We start from the raw sequence: 20542 nt of genomic DNA on the forward strand, positions 1-20542 counted from the left end.
TGGCCCCATGGCCTTAGGGTCTATTCCTGGCCAGCTGCGGTGGATGCTCACCCACTGTGCTCATGCCAACCATTCATCCCCCTTGGTCCACATTCATGCTGTGTTGCTGTCATCCATATGCATACTTGAACTGATCACGTGCACTGCAATATGTACAAGTAAAAATAGTCAAAGTGTATCTCCCTGCTCATGTAAGCAATGGGGCAGTGTTCGTCTCTGCTGATGACCCTGAGACAGCAACTAGAATTCTATATTCCCATGGTGGGGCCCCCCTCTCTCCATCGGACAACCACTGTTGAATTTCTAACTTAGAGGCATAAGAACATTTTCCTCATGACAATGACCTGCACGTAACAATAAACTGTATTAATCAGCTATGAGTTCTGTTTCCAGTAAGGGCATATTAGTAATATGGTTTACAAATCTTGTTTTTCATTATTGGCACAGTTTTATTATGAAGTGTGCTGGATTAACTTAACTTTTCATTTATTTTTGTGCGTGGCTGTGTTTCACTCCAGCGCTGTCCTCGAGACAGCCTGGTCCCTTCACCTGATGAAGGCCGCTTGTGTTGTGGCCAAAACGTCGTGATTTTTGTTGTTTTATTTTTTACCTACGTGACTTTACCGAATAGAACCAAAGAGTACTGAACCCAATGTAAGAATGTTTTGCATATCAATGAAATTTAAATTAAAGCGATAGGTGGACAAGTGTAGCACATTTAGTGAACTCAGCCTTGTTAACTAATCACCACAAAAATAATAAAACATTGGTTCAACATGATCAATGCAGCTGAGAACGAACACACTCACTAATCTCCACAGCCACACAATGAGTAGTCTTCTCCCTGCGTAAGACAGGTACTTGAAGGATGCCAAATCGAGCCCTGTGCTGTTACTTATGGGGCATTTGCCAGTGAGGCATGCAGTTCTACAGCATGGGGTTGATTTCCAAAATGCAATAATTATTTGTTTTGCACCTACATGCTGATAGGACAATAGGTTAACAAGAAGAACATATTACATTTTTTTTTACATTTTAAAGATAAACTTGTATATTAATAAAATGTGTAAGTGGTTATATAATTGGGAGTAGCAACTTACAAGTCACATGCTCATTTATTCAGCAACTAGGAGATGAGTTTCAAACAACACAGATAAATGTGTGAAGAGTAGACAGCCTTTGAGCATATGTACAGTGAGGGAAAAAAGTATTTGATCACCTGCTGATTTTGTACGTTTGCCCACTGACAAAGAAATGTTCAGTCTATAATTTTAATGGTAGGTTTATTTGAACAGTGAGAGACAGAATAACAACAACAAAAAAACAGAAAAACGCATGTCAAAATGTTATAAATTGATTTGCATTTTAATGAGGGAAATAAGCATTTGACCCCTCTGCAAAACATGACTTAGTACTTGGTGGCAAAACCCTTGTTGGCAATCACAGAGGTCAGCCGTTTCTTGTAGTTGGCCACCAGGTTTGCACACATCTCAGGAGGGATTTTGTCCCACTCCTCTTTGCAGATCTTCTCCAAGTCATTAAGGTTTCGAGGCTGACGTTTTGCAACTCGAACCTTTAGCTCCCTCCACGGATTTTCTATGGGATTAAGGTCTGAAGACTGGCTAGGCCACTCCAGGACTTTAATGTGCTTCTTCTTGAGCCACTCCTTTGTTGCCTTGGCCGTGTGTTTTGGGTCATTGTCATGCTGGAATACCCATCCAAGACCCATTTTCAATGCCTTGGCTGAGGGAAGAAGGTTCTCACCCAAGATTTGACGGTACATGGCCCCATCCATCGTCCCTTTGATGCGGTGAAGTTGTCCTGTCCCCATAGCAGAAAAACACCCCCAAAGCATGTTTCCACCTCCATGTTTGACGGTGGGGATGGTGTTTTTGGGGTCATAGGCAGCATTCCTCCTCCTCCAAACACGGCGAATTGAGTTGATGTCAAAGCTTCATTTTGGTCTCATCTGACCACAACACTTTCACCCAGTTGTCCTCTGAATCATTCAGATGTTAATTGGCAAACTTCAGACGGGCATGTATATGTGCTTCTTGAGCAGGGGGACCTTGCGGGCCTGCAGGATTTCAGTCCTTCACGGCGTAGTGTGTTACCAATTGTTTTCTTGGTGGCTATGGTCCCAGCTGCCTTGAGATCATTGACAAGATCCTCCCGTGTAGTTATGGGCTGATTCCTCACCGTTCTCATGATCATTGCAACTCCACGCGGTGAGATCTTGCATGGAGCCCCAGGCCGAGGGAGATTGACAGTTCTTTTGTGTTTCTTCCATTTACGAATAATCGCACCAACTGTTGTCACCTTCTCACCAAGCTGCTTGGCAATGATCTTGTAGCCCATTCCAGCCTTGTGTAGGTCTACAATCTTGTCCCTGACATCCTTGGAGAGCTCTTTGGTCTTGGCCATGGCAGAGAGTTTGGAATCTGATTGATTGATTGCTTCTGTGGACAGGTGTCTTTTATACAGGGGAGCACTCCCTTTAAGAGTGTGCTCCTAATCTCAGCTCGTTACCTGTATAAAAGACACCTGGGAGCCAGAAATATTTCTGACTAAGAGGGGGTCAAATACTTATTTCCCTCATTAAAATGCAAATCAATTTATAACATTTTTGACATGCGTTTTTCTGGATTTTTTTTGTTGTTATTCTGTCTCTCACTGCTCAAATAAACCTACCATTAAAATTATAGACTGATCATTTCTTTGTCAGTGGGCAAACGACAAAATCAGCAGGGGATCAAATACTTTTTTACCTCACTGTAAAAACCAGTATTTCCTAAGAAACTGCACTGTGGGTCCTTTGGTCTTAGATTACCATCAAAATAAAAAAAATGGTTCACGTTGCCGATTACTGCATCACTGATGCTTTCGGCTGGTCATATTTGTTCATATTAATTTTGGTGATGATGTAAGACAAAAGGACCACAATGCAGTTCGTCAGGATATGCTGATCGTTTTTGCAATTGCACAAAGGCTGTGTTCTTTATACATTTCTGCATATGTTTTTTTCCAGCCGGCACTATTATTGTTTCAATGGTTTTTTTCTCATCCTTTTCACAAATGATCCTCCCAATTGTTGTGTTCAACATGCACTTGATGTGTGCCCGTGCGAGAGAGCCCTTGATTTAATGCATTGGCGGTCCCCAGCTCAATGCGAAAATTCACAGGTGCGGAGGACATGTCGCAGCTGGGTGCCGCTCACCATCATGGAACATAAGCTCATCCCGGTCGCTGAAGCGCATCTTTGTTTTGTTCCTTGCAGAAGATGATCGCACTCAAATTAAATTTAATGATTTTATCTGCTCCCGGGCAAAGATTCCTCCCGCTAGCACGCCCCGATACGTGCAGGGTTTTACAAAACTATCTTTTCTATTGATGTGGCCATGGCGCAGGTTACAAATGAAACGTAGCAATGACCAAGTATCCTGTCGTAGAAAATGATCCCCAACTATGCAACAGATGTAATCATTTTGACTTATCACTGATTCAAATATCAAAGTGGCTCGTTGATCAAATGAGAAATGGGATGGCATTCATCTATGCTGACGACCCTGACTTAGTGGTGCAAATGTAACGTTTCCATAACATATCCCAATATCTCCAGAGGATAAACTATTAAATAAAAACTTAAGACATTTATTTTACCAAGTAAGGATATAGACCTAAGAAGGTTGATTGGCTGAATTGACCCCAAATTAGGTTCTAACTTTTGATCTAAAGCTTTCGTGACTGCAGTAATTCATATTCTTAGTTCTTTCGGTAAAGTCACGTTGAAGGGAAACAACAAAATAATAAAATATATAAAACGTGACTTTACTGAAAGAACTAAGAATATGAATAGGTTCTAACTCTTAACTTAAAATTGTGAGCCCAGTTCTCTAATCAGCACAATTTGGCCAGATCAGCACTATATTGAATACAAAAATATTGTTATTTATCAATAAAAGCCTCATTGAGAATCAAAACGCTTTCTCAGAAGGATTATGTATATATTCGCGATGTATAGTCCATTCTTTTTTGTCTTTTATGTGGGAGGAAGCAAGGGTAGCTGAATAAAACCTACACATAAGAGGTAACACTCAAAGGTCCATGCATATGGCTCAAGAACCAACTTGCTGTACTATCACCCCACAGACTGAGAGTCTCATACAATGTGGTTTCCTCTTCAGGAATCACCATCGTGTTCTCCCAAGAACCAAATTTAAGATGTGTGCCCCACAACTCCAAACTTGTACTTATGTTACTAAACTTCTCAGTTCTAAAAAAAATCTACCTCATGCACTTATTTTTTTAAATCAACTAATGGCCATCATAGATGAAGAGTACATTATAATGAGGACTGTACAGGTATTCATGCAACCAAATAAAACTGAGCATGTACTTGAGCGCATACTGCACACGTGAATTTACACAAGCTGTTCCAACATCTGGCAAGCACCGCCTTGTAGACACAGCTTGTTTGGCATGAAGCCATGCTCCCAAAGATCAAACAGGGGTGAACGGCAGATTCAAGGAGTGTTTTTGTTCCCACTGCGAGCGGTGGGAGGATCTGTGAGTGCCACTCCAGGGGAGCGTATTGCCACTAGAGCTACCTAAACGTCACAACATTTGGAAGCAGAGCCTCAAACAGCCCCAAACAGTTGTAAAAAGCACCATGGAATAATCATTAGCACAGCTTGCCAGAAAATTAAGGTGGGGTCGTTCGGGGTGTCTTATGGGATTAAATATAATTTGATTTGAATCATTTGTAAAAATGTTTCACTCTCGTATAGCATGATCACTCAATGGGAAGGAATGACATTACTCAATACCAAAGTGGTGATAACCCCCCCCCATGCCATCCTTATCCCATATGGTCTTGCGATGCCACAATATATTTAACTCCTGCACATTAATTGATTTCATGACTCCAACTCTGTAGTGGCCATTCTATGGGGTACATTCTTCCATAGCTGCCAATCCATCACAAGTTTTGTCCATCGGCCATCATCCCTTCGAACGAGGTGTCCTGTCCACTATCTTTCGTTGACAATGTGTCTGATTTGCACTTGTTCTCTGATCCATGTGCTTCTCTACCTGTCTCTCAGTGTAATTCCAAGCGTGTATATTTACATGCTTCTTTACAGACTTTTTAGCTTTCGTTCCATTTGTATCAGTATCCATGTACCTAATGTCATAGCTGACAATATGTACTGACTGACAACTTTCTTCTTCAAGCACGTTGGTAAGTTGCTTTCATTATCAAATTCAGATTTCTAAAAGTACTCCATCCTGGTATCCAGCTAATATATTACATTACTGTTAACTGATTATATATGTTTACTTTCAATGTATAAAGTGTTCTACCCGGTTGTATGTAGTTGTGGTTAGAGTGCTCAACTTACAATTGGAAGGTCGATAATTCAAATCTCAGTTGGATGATGAATCGGGCCATCAATAGGAGCTCCAATATGTAGTGATTTAAAGACCCTGTCCTATGGAGAAACTAGCCCCATGTACAGAGGGAAAAAAGTATTTGATCCCCTGCTGATTTTGTACGTTTGCCCACTGACAAAGAAATGATCAGTCTATAATTTTAATGGTAGGTTTATTTGAACAGTGAGAGATAGAATAACAAAAAAATCCAGAAAAACGCATGTCAAAAATGTTCTAATTTGATTTATATTTTAATGAGGGAAATAAGAATTTGACCCCCTCTCAAAACAGAAAGATTTCTAGCTCCCAGGGTGTCTTTTATACAGGTAAAGAGCTGAGATTAGGAGCACACTCTTAAAGGGAGTGCTCCTAATCTCAGCTTGTTACCTGTATAAAGGACACCTGTCCACAGAAGCAATCTATCAGATTCCAAACTCTCCACCATGGCCAAGACCAAAGAGCTCTCCCATGGATGTCAGGGACAAGATTGTAGACCTACACAAGGCTGGAATGGGCTACAAGACCATTGCCAAGCAGCTTGGTGAGGTGACAATAGTTGGTGCGATTATTCGCAAATGGAAGAAACACAAAAGAACTGTCAATCTCCCTCGGCCTGGGGCTCCATGCAAGATCTCACCGCGTGGAGTTGCAATGATCATGAGAACGGTGAGGAATCAGCCCAGAACTACACGGGAGGATCTTGTCAATGATCTCAAGGCAGCTGGGACCATAGTCACCAAGAAAACAATTGGTAACACACTACGCCGTGAAGGACTGAAATCCTGCAGTGCCTGCAAGGTCCCCCTGCTCAAGAAAGCACAAAAACATGCACGTCTGAAGTTTGCCAATGAACATCTGAATGATTCAGAGGACAACTGGGTGAAAGTGTTGTGGTCAGATGAGACCAAATTGGAGCTCTTTGGCATCAACTCAACTCGCCGTGTTTGGAGGAGGAGGAATGCTGCCTATGACCCCAAGAACACCATCCCCACCGTCAAACATGGAGGTGGAAACATTATGCTTTGGGGGTGTTTTTCTGCTAAGGGGAAAGAACAACTTCACCGCATCAAAGGGACGATGGACGGGGCCATATGCCGTCAAATCTTGGGTGAGAACCTCCTTCCCTCAGCCAGGGCATTGAAAATGGGTCGTGGATGGGTATTCCAGCATGACAATGACCCAAAACACACGGCCAAGGCAACAAAGGAGTGGCTCAAGAAGAAGCACATTAAGGTCCTGGAGTAGCCTAGCCAGTCTCCAGACCTTAATCCCACAGAAAATCTGTGGAGGGAGCTGAAGGCTCGAATTGCCAAACGTCAGCCTCGAAACCTTAATGACTTGGAGAAGATATGCAAAGAGGAGTGGGACAAAATTCCTCCTGAGATGTGTGCAAACCTGGTGGCCAACTACAAGAAACGTCTGACCTCTGTGATTGCCAACAAGCGTTTTGCCACCAAGTACTAAGTCATGTTTTGCAGAGGGGTCAAATACTTATTTCCCTTATTAAAATGCAAATCAATTTATAACATTTTTGACATGCGTTTTTCTGGATTTTGTTGTTGTTATTCTGTCTCTTACTGTTCAAATAAACCTACCATTAAAATTATAGACTGATCATTTCTTTGTCAGTGGGCAAATGTACAAAATCAGCAGGGGATCAAATACTTTTTTCCCTCACTGTATATGCATGTCAATATCCACACCTGGCTCAGGCCTACACAGAGATTTGAACACTGTGCAATGCTTAATTTTGTAAGTGGACAATTTTTACGTTGGTTGACACAAATTCTAAATAAAAATGTTATTTCTATAAGGGGTATTTTATAGGTTTAAAACAAAGCATTAAAGTTTATTTTTTCATGGTACAAAGCCAGGTAATGCAGATACATCTCTGCTACACGGCAGTGAATCATACTGAAAATAATTGTATTCCCAGTGTTCTGAGATATGTCACAATAGAGCCTCTTCTTAGCGTTGGTTCATAGGTGATACTTGTAAAGATGAGTTGCCCCACATACCTGCAATACTTGCAATAGTACTGGAACAAGGTTTAACTCCTCCAGGTGCCTGGGTGGAGGACACAGAAGCCATATGTTATAAAGAGGCAACCACAGACACTCACTGTTGCTTCAGCACATGCTGAAATATTAAATAACAAATAATGGCCCTACCACCATTCATCAACATTAAATTAACTCCTGTACAGTGAGGGAAAAAAGTAATTGTGAGAATATTATTGTGTTATTTTATTTTATCAATTTATTATTTTATTCTCATTCTACGTGACTTTACCAAAAGAACCAAAGAAGATAATTGATCCCCTGCTGATTTTGTACATTTTCCCACTGACAAAGAAATGATCTGTCTATAATTTTAATGGTAGGTTGATTTGAACAGTGAGAGACAGAATAACAACAAAAAAATCCAGAAAAACGCATGTCAAAAATGTTATAAATTGATTTGCATTTTAATGAGGGAAATAAGTATTTGACCCCTCTGAAAAACATGACTTAGTACTTGGTGGCAAAACGCTTGTTGGCAATCACAGAGGTCAGACGTTTCTTGTAGTTGGCCACCAGGTTTGCACACATCTCAGGAGGGATTTTGTCCCACTCCTCTTTGCAGATCTTCTCCAAGTCATTAAGGTTTCGAGGCTGACGTTTTGTAACTCGAACCTTCAGCTCCCTCCACAGATTTTCTATGGGATTAAGGCCTGGAGACTGGCTAGGCCACTCCAGGACCTTAATGTGCTTCTTCTTGAGCCACTCTTTTGTTGCCTTGGCCATGTGTTTTGGGTCATTGTCATGCTGGAATACCCATCCACGACCCATTTTCAATGCCCTGGCTGAGGGAAGGAGGTTCTCACCCAAGATTTGACGGTACATGGCCCTGTCCATCGTCCCTTTGATGCGGTGAAGTTGTCCTGTCCCCTCAGCAGAAAAACACCCCCAAAGCATAATGTCTCCACCTCCATGTTTGACGGTGGGGATGGTGTTCTTGGGGTCATAGCAGCATTCCTCCTCCTCCAAACACGGCGAGTTGAGTTGATGCCAAAGAGCTGCATTTTGGTCTCATCTGACCACAACAATTTCACCCAGGTGTCCTCTGAATCATTCAGATGTTCATTGGCAAACTGCAGACGGGCATGTATATGTGCTTTCTTGAGCAGGGGGACCTTGCGGGCGCTGCAGGATTTCAGTCCTTCACGGCGTAGTGTGTTACCAATTGTTTTCTTGGTGACTATGGTCCCAGCTGCCTTGAGATCATTGACAAGATCCTCCCGTGTAGTTCTGTGCTGATTCCTCACCGTTCTCATGATCATTGCAACTCCACGAGGTGAGATCTTGCATGGAGCCCCAGGCCGAGGGAGATTGACAGTTCTTTTGTGTTTCTTCCATTTGCGAATAATCGCACCAACTGTTGTCACCTTCTCACCAAGCTGCTTGGCAATGGTCTTGTAGCCCATTCCAGCCTTGTGTAGGTCTACAATCATGTCCTTGACATCCTTGGAGAGCTCTTTGGTCTTGGCCATGGTGGAGAGTATGGAATCTGATTGATTGCTTCTGTGGACAGGTGTCTTTTATACAGGTAACAAGCTGAGATTAGGAGCACTCCCGTTAAGAGTGTGCTCCTAATCTCAGCATTGAAAATGGGTCGTGGATGGGTATTCTAGCATGACAATGACCCAAAACACACGGCCAAGGCAACAAAGGAGTGGCTCAAGAAGAAGCACATTAAGGTCCTGGAGTGGTCTAGCCAGTCTCCAGACATTAATCCCATAGAAAATCTGTGGAGGGAGCTGAAGGTTCGAGTTGCCAAACGTCAGCCTCGAAACCTTAATGACTTGGAGAAGATCTGCAAAGAGGAGTGGGACAAAATCCCTCCTGAGATGTGTGCAAACCTGGTGGCCAACTACAAGAAACGTCTGACCTCTGTGATTGCCAACAAGGGTTTTGCCACCAAGTACTAAGTCATGTTTTGCAGAGGGGTCAAATACTTATTGCCCTCATTACAATGCAAATCAATTTATAACATTTTTGACATGCGTTTTTCTGTTTTTTTGTTGTTGTTATTCTGTCTCTCACTGTTCAAATAAACCTACCATTAAAATTATAGACTGATCATTTCTTTGTCAGTGGGCAAACATACAAAATCAGCAGGACATCAAATACTTTATTCCCTCACTGTACATGACTACAGTTATCAGGGTCTCCCTTGTAAAATAGATATTGAATCGTATTGGGTCAGTACAGTAAAAAAGAGAACACTCATCGAACACGTCGAGCAGCTGGTGTAATATCAGGCGCACAGAGGGAGTGTATACACATTGTAAAGGGAGGTACAGAGTGAGGTGGCTATTGTATTGTCTGGTTGCAATACAATAGTCAGAGACTTCCCCCAAAGTGTTTTCGACGACCCTTGCACAGAATCATATACGTTACACTCCACAAGCGAGTCTGTTCGCTCCAAAATCACAAAATAAATAGGTAAACATAAGCCCTGACTAACGAGCAAATATAAGAAAACTGCAGTTGGTTGGCCCTGTAACATGACATCACAGACTGGCAAACACAATACCGAATGGCAGAATGCAAGGATGGAGGAGTCAAGTCAAACCACAAGGACAAGCTGAACGACCATTATGAAGGACTGGACCAGTCTGAAAAAGGTGGATGCTCTACAGGCATTAGAAGATAGAATAAGATGGAAAGGAATAACTAGCCAAACAACTCATGTATGTACATCTCGTGTACCGCTGGTTATTGCTAGGACTAGACCTGACAAAGGGAAGAGGTTCCACCTACTGACCACACGTAAATATTATATCACACGTACACACACACTGGGGAAGAAAGGATATGCTGAAGGAGTGTCCGAAAGAGGAATATGCTTGGTAATATGCACATACAACATTACAGTAAATGTTACTAAAAAAAAATGCTCTACCATGTGGAACAACTCCGGTGGCACAATTTGTATATAAGGGTAGCAACAAATAGTTAATTCAAACACTTTCGGGTGTCATACATTGTTATATTTAGATCAAATGGTGTGCGATCATAAATATTTTAAATAAATATAAATTAGTAACTAGTTAAAGCCAAAGTAATCAAGGCAATGACATTATTTGTGTGCCTTTCAGGTGAACCATAAGGAGGTGGGAAAACTCTAGTGGCAAATCAGCCATATGAGTTCAGATGAAGACACAACAAACCCCCAAAGATGAACAAAATACTCAGACATTCCTGCTAACCCACACGTACGCCCATGTCATAAAACCCATCTTGAATTACATAGGAGTGGCTTTTGTCTGGGTAAAAAGAAAACTGATCATAGATGAAGTAGGAAGGTTTACTGGCGGTCATTTTTTGGAATGTTGGTGTTTGTCCAGAAACTATTAAATCATGTAAAGACAGTCAGCTGCTGTGTAGGATGGTACATTTATTCTAATATACTTTTCAAGGCAAACAAACATGTTAAAGAATGGTAGCAGTGACTTTATCCACTTGGATGGTGCTGTGGTTCAAGCACTCAACCCACAAATATAAAGTTGCGAGTTTGAATGGTTGTAGGTCAATAACATTATTGCCACTTGCTGGGAGGTCAACATTGGTTGTTCTATGTAGACTTTTTTGCAGCTAGCTTAGGACCACCATCGGAGATTAAGCACTGCCCCAAAGCTATGTTGAGCAGGGAGATTTTGATTTCTTGCTGAATAGCTGGAAGTTAAGATGGATCATTGCAGCACTTGCTGTGTACAACCAATACAGCACTTCTATGTAGCTTAGTGAAACTGTCACGAGGCTTATAATACAGCTACCTAGTCTCTTAATGTATGCAGTTAAACAAACATGCAGCATATAATTTGTTTGTAAAACAATTGATGTATGGCTGTGTTAAGCATGATACATTCTAACCTCACTCGTAAAGCTCTCTTACGGATGCTATATGTTTGATTGGTACTAGGTGCCTCTGTGGATGTGTAGGCTTTGACTTTAACATAGCCATTTCTGTGACCAGTCACAAGCTAATCACGCAGCTATTTCAATGCTAAATTATCCGAACTAAACATTAAACTAATTTTCAATGGTACAGTATATTTTTTCAAGTAGTGGTATCCCAAACTTTCGCAGCAGCTTAAATTCCCTTTTCACACCATCAATATGTAAACTCCCCCTCCCCCCCTCGCCGGTCTGCACATGTTCACCCCCTCTACACCGTTCATCATGCTAAGTCCGCTAATTAAATGCTAATTTTTATGCTAATTCCTTTGTCAAGGCGCTTTGTTTCTTCTCACACAGCTTAAAGGTTGCGGTCTGAGCTTGGCTGTGTTCGCTCCAGCGCTGTCCTCCAGACAGTCTCGTCCCTTCACCTGATGAAGGCCACTTGTGTTGTGGCCGAAACGTCGTGAGCATTTTATTGTGTTATTTTATTATTTTTTTATTCTCATTCCACGTGACTTTACCGAAAGAACCAAAGAAGGATGCTGTAGGCTTCGGGTTGGGGCAATGAAGGGTCCGTTGGTCTAAAACAATTGGTTGCAATGACATCATATCAACATCTGCTGAAACCACATTGAACACTTGCCTAACACTGCTTTAATAATTGCCACATGTATTTGTCTTGCCAGCATTTGCATTTGATAAATTACTTAAGTGGCTTATGCCGCAATAAACAATGATAAATGTTGCCCCTTTTGCACCAAGACCAACAATTATGAATATATTGATTTAATCAGAACTTTTATCATAGTACCCACAAGCCACAAATGTTAATCTTTCCATGTAATGTCTGCTTGACTTTAAAACCCAGAGAATGAGGCGTTGAAATAACAGCGAAAGACAAAACGAGGGTGTCAGGTTGACCTCATGTCTCATTGTAACACACGATGCACAGAAATGAACTTATTGGAATTATGACCTTATAAACAGCACACCATGTGTTATTATAACAAAGTTAAAATAATTATTCGCCAAGGTCACATGTATTATTTTGACAAAATTTGAGTTTAAGATTACACAGCTAAAATACTAATTCATGTTGTTTATGTTATCAAGTTCGTTTGCATAGCATTATTTGTACTATTATGCAAGTACTGGGTTGCCCTGTATTCAAGCTGTTTTAGACGACATGAGTTTGAATCTTGGTTGATTTTGCTTGACTTAGCTCATATTTCCTCTAGGGTCCACAAAATAAGTGCCACTTTGTAAAATTCAACAGCGATTGTCCCATAGAGAAAGTGATTGTGAAAATTATGTTACTGGCTCAGGGCTGCCAAACGTGATTAGCACCACCTTACACTCATCTGAGTATAGGCACGCTTCAACTTCTGAACCAGAGAGTATTGTAAAAGCAGCCTTGAAATAAAGGAATAAATATTGTGAAGAGCAAAGGCAAAATGGGATAATTACACGACATAGCGCGGGTAAGTGTCAGGGGATCAGTTAGAGCCAAAATAATTATCTGTGTGACATGGTAGGGTAAGGGGCATGTTGAAAAACTGAATATGGGATTGTAATGTGGGTATTGTACCGGATAAACACAGGACTGTAATCCACCAGGGCGAGTAGAAGCTTGAGAGCGTATGCTGGCACAGGATCTGGTTCCATCAGCAGGTTCTCATACCTGCTCACCAAAATATCATACCACCAGGATTGGGTTAGCCACTGCTATAAGACGTGCAAGCAGACCAACATTATTGCGTATAATTGTGCATTTATCGCTGAATCCTTATTAAATCCCAGCTCTTGAGTGGTCCCACAACAGCAGCTTCAAACATTATATATTACTATCCATAATTCTATAGCTGGACTAAGAGCATGTCTACACTCGAGCATCGCCACAGACCTCAGCCTCTGAAGTACGGCACTGGACAATTAAATGTGCTTATTGTGTCTGTCAAGGCAAAACTAATGGAATGAGTAGGCAGAACGTGAAACAGCTATGTTAAATATGGGAAGGTGATATGATCAAAGAAACATGTAAACGGTGATAAACCAATATGATGTTGTTTTAAGGAAGAATATGACTTTAATCTGGATTAGTATGCCACACGCAAAGCTACAGTATACTTTCAGACACACACCACAGTGCACATGTTATACAAACAAATTAAACCACTTCAAACACACCACTCACTCACCCACCCACGCAAACACTGCATAGGGCTCCACCAAATACACACCCCCTCCACACATGCCATAGGAACTGCACAAATTACATCATTATATAACATACACAAACCATACACCACATGTTTAGGAACACAACGAGTGTATTGCATGCAGACGTGTACTGAAAACATGCAAGTTAAGTCAAAGTGTCTCAAACAATGAGGTGGCAGTCATCTCGGTTGAAAGCCAAGCTAGCGGTGAAAATTCCACATTAATCAGGCAGAGACAATTTGAACCACAGGATAAGCACTAAATTTCGATTTAAAGCTTTCGTGACTGCAATGATTCATCTTCTTTGGTTCTTTCGGTAAAGTCACGTAGAATGAGAATAAAATAATAAATTGATAAAATAAAATAACACAATAATATTCTCACGACGTTTCGGCCACAACACAAGCAGCCTTCATCAGGTGAAGGGACGAGACTGTCTGGTAGGACAGCGCTGGAGTGAAAGAGCCACGTTCAGATCACGGCCTTTAAGCTGTGTGAGAGGAACAAAGGTGCTAAAGTTGAGGGCGCTTTGTTCCTCTCACAAAGCTTAAAGGCCGTGATCTGAACGTGGCTCTTTCACTCCAGCGCTGTCCTACCAGACAGTCTCGTCCCTTCACCTGATGAAGGCCGCTTGTGTTGTGGCCGAAACGTCGTGAGAATATTATTGTGTTATTTTATCAATTTATTATTTTATTCTCATTCTACGTGACTTTACCGAAAGAACCAAAGAAGAGGATAAGCACTGTTGGAAATTGAACTCACAAAGTCTACAAGGAACAACTCTGTACTTGTGAGTCGAGCACTCTCCACCTAGCCGAACCACCTAGCTGAACGATTTTAAGTAGTCCCTCGATTTACATTTTTAATCTGTTCCACGAAAACTGTTAACCAAAATAACTGTTAATCGAATATAGGAATTACATGTTAAAAGCATTCATCTGTAATGTAAACAAAGCTAGTCGAGGTCTAAATGCTCATAATTGGGCGTCCCTCATTGATTGAGGTAGTCAGTCCACTTATGAGCGGTCGGATTGGCCGAAATTGGCGCTCGCGTGCATAACGTAATCATACCGTTAATCAAAATATTAATGTTAGTCGAAACCATGGGGTCCTATGGGAGGTGAAACTTTACCGAAAAACCATTAACCGATGTCACTGTTAACCGAGAGACTACTGTAGATCTGTTGTGCTATCTAGTGGAGCTGCAGTGGTAATGCAGATACCCAACTTATTTTACTTACCTATATAAGTATCACCAAATCACAGAATATAAGTAAAAAATATAAGCAGATGTCTCCTTCATATATCTGTCTTGTCAGATAAAAAATACAAGTATATTTTACACAACTCATTGGCCCCACAGCCTTCTGGGAGGGTATATTTTCAGCAACATTCATTCACTGCATGAAAATTCAAGACCGGTTTCAATATATGGTGTCACATCAGCAGTCAAGCTTTCTTGAATAAATGAGTATCAGCACCCTACCAATGTGACTCAGTGATATCAAAACCAGTCCAGGCTTTGCCTTCTAAAAACTAATTTTACAAGACGTTTATAAACAGATAAGGGTTGATAGGTGAGGTATCCATCAATCCATGGACCATGTGGATCAATGTTTTCCATCAGCAGTTAAGTTGTAAACCTCTGTACTTTCATCACTAGCGTGTGGCCTGTTTCAACTGCTGTTGACTTGCCTGACATTATACTTAGGAACCCTTCACAAATGGGGGATCATTGTGAAATGACACTCACTCTGGTAGAAGGGTCTCCTGGACGAGGCGGAGCAGGCCGGCATTAGGCGAGACACCGCTGGCCTTGCTGCTCACAGCCTCGTGTCCAAGCAGCACAGATGCCGCCTCTGACAGCAGCCGCAAGCTGAACATACGGCGCTCCGCTGGGGGGAACACACAACGGAGACGGAGGGGAGGTAGAAAGAACATCGTGATATGTTGTACTCGTGTAATTAATCGAGAGCCGCTGTTCTAGAATCTCTTCACCAAAAAACACTAGTGCAACTAAGCAATACGATACAATTCACCACATCAGTGGAGACAGTGCTATTTAATTGAAAAAGGTTTAGTTAATTGAAAATGGTTAAAGACTATGCCTCTTTTAAAAATATATCCCACTCAAGACCAAGATAAATATTTACAACTCCTTGTTTTCTCAAATAAATGCATTTAAGACACAGTGAACGAAAAGGGGAATACATGTTATTCTTTAAAGCGAATTCATATCTCATACTTCTATTGAGAAAATCAATGCATTCATGACGAGGTGGCAGGGTGGATCCGCGAATCAATGCCAACATCACTGTAATCCTGAACACACACTATAAAAGCAAGTTCTTAATTTCAGGGAGCTGAGTTTTGCCACAGGTGACCAGTGACTCAATCCACTAACCAATTTGTAGTCCAGTTTATACTGTTAAACAAAGGATTTTCTTGATCTTGTAGAGTGCTATTGATACACAACAATGAGTAAAAGCTATTTAACACCATTAATAATGCAGCAGCAGTCATTCATTTCTCGTATACGGCTGGTTTTCGAAATACAGACAAATCTACAGCCCTGACATACCAAGGCCATTTGTTTATATTGCACAGTTAATATAGCATCACACAGCCTTACCACTTTGGCTCAGAACAAGAGCAGTCAGAGGAGGCAGAACAGAGTCCACAACCTGCAAACAACAGCAGTCATAAAAAAGACTTCCATGAGAAGGGACATTCTTAAAGAGTCTAGATATGCCAGCAAAGGGGATGTATATAACTTTCATGCCATAAATTCAAAGTGCCTCCGTGCATAAATGAGTGTGAGATGGCACTCGTATGTTGGCAGTCCTAAGTCATTGGTTGAAAATTCTACATTGCTAGGTTGATGCCAGTCTTTCTTTTGGACAACCACTTTTGACTTCTCACAAAATGATGCACGTTTTATAAACCAAAGATCATGGCCCGAGTCAATCAGTGAACGAAAGTTTAACTCGCAATCTTGCGATTGTGAGCACTGCACTCTGAGACTAGTGCAGATTGTTTGTAAATAAAACAGGTCATGCAATTGTATTTTAAAGTATTTTAAAAATAATCCTCCCTGTGTATTTTGTGTAGAAAGTGCAAAAATGTTATGGAAATGTTTTTCTCAATGAAGGCTCTTTATGGAGATTCTAATATGAATAACATAGTAGCTATCCTCTTTCCAACATGGAAGACATACACAACTTGGCACAAGTTGACAGCAAAACATTTAAGCACTATATGCCAGAATGACACAAATGCCTCTGCAACATAAAACATTTTCTGCTTCATTTGAATGAACACGATGCTGATATCCCAAATGGGCAATGTGTTCTGCAAAAAAAAAACTTTTTCTCACTCCACAAATGCCACCGAATTAAATAAAAGTAAATTAATAGAGCGATGTGCATGATGAATTTTATTGGCCTCGTGCCGCAAGGGCTGTGACTGAGGCTGCCCTCACTGCCACTCACGGCAACGTGGTGCTGAGTCAGCAGAACAGGGTGCTGGGTGATGGCCTCGAACACCGATAGCGTTACTCTCATTGCTTCGTCCGCCTGTGCCTGGCCTGGGTACAAAATATGGGAATGAGCACCGCCACTACACCCACTCATCAAGCAAGCCTTTTAAAACACAATAAAATGTCCCTTTATTTACCCAGGAAATGCTCACTGCATCTCAGTGCTCTTTTTTCAGGAGGGCCCTGCACTGGGAGGTTTGGCAATGAGATTTTGCATTTGGGAGGAAAGATAAATACCTGCAGAAAACCTATAAATACTACAGAATGGCAAAGAATATCTATGTATACAGATCAACGAGCCATTTTCTGTACCACCATCACTTGGATAACTCCCAGCGCAGCAGATTTGAAAGTCTTATTGTACACAAATAGTAGCTTTGGTGAGAGTGCATCTCCTTAACTTATTCCTGTTCTGATTAGTATTTTGTTTCGTTCCTTGCGTAATTTCAAGTGTAGCTGTCCCTTGTTTATTAATAAAACTAGGCTTGGGTAAGATACATCACTGAAACGGATGATGATTGATAGGAAGGCTAGTACTGGAGTAGCAGCCAAAGGAGAGAATGTGCCAGAGGGAACAGCAACTTCAGAGATGGAGTGATGAGATTTAACTAATGTGCAGAAGATGAATTTTGGCATCAAAAGAACCGTGATTCATGGCATCGGTATCAGGGGTGGGGGAGCGGTGGATAGATCATGGCTGATGATGATGGCCATCAGTAAACAAAAGTGTGATCTTTTTCGATTTAAAGCTTTCGTGACTGCAGGGATTCATCTTCTTGGTTCTTTCGGTAAAGTCACGTAGAATGTAAATAAAATAATAAAAAAGCGCTGTCTTCTGGACAGACCTGTTTCTTCACCTGAAGCAGGCTACTTGTGTTGTAGCCGAAACGTCGTGAGAATTTTATGTTATGTTTTATTTTTATTATTTTATTTCCATTCTACGTGACTTTACCGAAAGAACCAAGAAGATGAAAAGTGTGATCCACAAACACCCTTCTTTTCTGTTAGTTCCAGCACAAACTGTAAACCACCAAGTTGCTTTTACTGTCAAGGCTTTAAGTCAGTTGCAGGTAAACAACTCACACTATTAGGCTGAGCTTCACAAGGTCTTGTCTATTTCTCATATAATGGCAACATATTATTTGATGATTGTATATGTCTGTATACATTTAAAGGGATTAAGCTCACGCTGCATTCAACAAAGGTCTCTTTATTGATGACCCACAGGTTACCCGGCAGGTAACACGTGCTGCAGCAGACTTCACACCCAGAACTCCCCTCCTCCTCTTTCTCTCTCCCCTTTATTCACTCCTCCTTTTGCTCCACCCCCTATCTGCACTCGCAAATCCTCCTTCTCTGTTCTTCCAACCGTCACTTTCCCTTCAAGTTTCCCACTCCTTTTTCCCACTGTGGCTGTCCCCCAATCTCACCCTCCTTGCTCATTACTCATCGCCTATACATACGTACGTCTAGGGCTATTGCCCAGCGCCTCCCTCTAACGTCTGATCAGAGTGGGCTTGCCAAGACGTCTGTATTCCCCTACACTGTTGAATTCTGAAATTAAATCCGGTGCCTCCTCATGCTTTAGGTTATGAACAGCAGTAGCAGCATCCTCTGTGAATGTATGATCCCCTGACATACAGCCATGTGCATTAAATATCGGGAGACTTCTGGTAAAATCTGTGGTTGATATTAATTTCAGCATATAAAATGTCTGGTTATTTCTGGGCCACATTTGATCAAAGAATTAATTGCATATTACGTAAACATAACTATATCTTTTAAGTCTCATTGTCTTGTGTGTTAAAATGTTAGTTGTGGTTCATGTTTTTTTTGTATATTTGAATCTTATTATCAAATACATCTAAATTGTGCCATTCTAGTCCTGTTATCAGGTGAAAATGTTTTACATTGCAGCCTCTTTGACCCAATGCTAGAAAGTGCTCCTTCATGTTCTTTTAACGCATGTTAATTAGAACATATACATGAATTGTAATCATTTAATTTATTATTTAGGCCAACTTCAGTTCGATGAAAAACCATGTGTATGCCGATACCAATATTTAAATCTCCCACAATTGTTGCCACTCTGGTTACTCACTTTAACATAATTATAACTTCAGTGTGCATGCTCTGCTTCACGTTAAAACTACAATCGCCACCAATTGTTTTCCATTTTTATGTGATGTGCAATATGGTTAAATGTAACAACCAGAATACAATATCGGCTTTATCTACTAAATTATTTGATATGTAAATCATGCAGCTTTACAGGAATGTCTAATTGGAGTCCAGAACTAGTAAATTATACATTGTATGCACATGTGTGCATGGTAGTCATAGGGGTGATTTGACTGTACTTCAATTCAATTGGTCATTGCAGGTTGGATAAATCGGGGAGCATAGACGTAGAGGCATATAAGTGCAGTATAATAATGTATTTTCCTGCCCTGCTTTCTGCTGCTGACTACACAGCCCTACAGTCTGAAACTTATAACACCTGCCATGCATTTTGGTTGCCCATCCAAGTACTATCCATGTTCAACTTATCTTCCAAGATCTGACGAGATCAGGCACATTCCAGGTGATTGGTCATCGGCTAATTATGTTTATCGTAAATTATATTTACTTTAAATTAAAATATAAGGTAGAATATATTTTCTCCCTAAGATACAGTCAGGAGCTGCCAATACTGGCAGAAAAGAAAAAAATATGCTAATTAAAAAATTACTTGTTTACGTACCAACAGCGCCATCAATGCTGGTCTCTCCATAGTCGATTGATTTGATATACCCCTAAGAAAGATAAGCCACTTCTTTAATACATTCACAGCAAGCAGTTCATGGAGAAAGAACATTAAAATGCAGGCTTTGAGGCTGTGCAATTATTTTGCTCATTGTTAAGACTGTAAGAGCTCTTGATCTTAATCATAAAAAGTAATGTTCCAAATAAAATAATGCCATATTTCACTGGGAATCCTTAAAAGTGAAAATGCATCTCTGCAAGGCTCAGAACATTATACACGTCAACCATATCTCAGATACATGTCCCCTTCAAAGATAACAATTACATACTGTTTAGAAATGATAGATATGCCAAGCTGGCAATAAAAAATACAGACGAGGAACTGGTGCTTTGCAGGTGAAATGTTACAAAATACACAAATACATGTAAAACCTCACATTAAATTTACATTGCATTATCCTTGTTAATCCAGGAAAGTATCACCGAGCATGGTTTTTATAGGTTTTAGCAGTAAAGGGAAATGATTGCTATGTGTTTCCCAAATAAGTAATTTGTGAATAACTTTTCAAATTTGGAACATTACGCCAACACAAAATATTAATCAGGGTGACCACCCGTTTCTAGCCATGCACTTCTGCAACATGCTGCAAACACACTACTGCTG

The 20542-nt window shown here is 40.8% G+C and overlaps 1 protein-coding gene across 4 annotated transcripts in view; it reads right to left on the minus strand.

The window, feature by feature from the left end:
- Positions 1–20542, minus strand: part of ULK4 (unc-51 like kinase 4) — an 86541-nt gene that overhangs the window by 26967 nt on the left and 39032 nt on the right. For all 4 annotated transcript variants that reach the window (XM_032959493.2, XM_076071312.1, XM_076071311.1 and 1 more), the window contains 6 exons: positions 19877–19928; positions 17087–17181; positions 16228–16279; positions 15349–15490; positions 12964–13056; positions 7449–7497 (listed from right to left, as the gene is read on the minus strand). In XM_032959493.2, the coding sequence (XP_032815384.2) occupies positions 7449–7497; positions 12964–13056; positions 15349–15490; positions 16228–16279; positions 17087–17181; positions 19877–19928 (483 nt within the window). The remainder of the gene's footprint in view (positions 1–7448; positions 7498–12963; positions 13057–15348; positions 15491–16227; positions 16280–17086; positions 17182–19876; positions 19929–20542) is intronic.

Source organism: Petromyzon marinus, chromosome 2, assembly GCF_048934315.1.
Source record: "Petromyzon marinus isolate PM22_M1 ecotype Great Lakes invasive population chromosome 2, UKy_Petmar_22M1.pri1.0, whole genome shotgun sequence".
In the NCBI taxonomy this organism is placed as follows: Eukaryota; Metazoa; Chordata; class Hyperoartia; order Petromyzontiformes; family Petromyzontidae; genus Petromyzon; species Petromyzon marinus.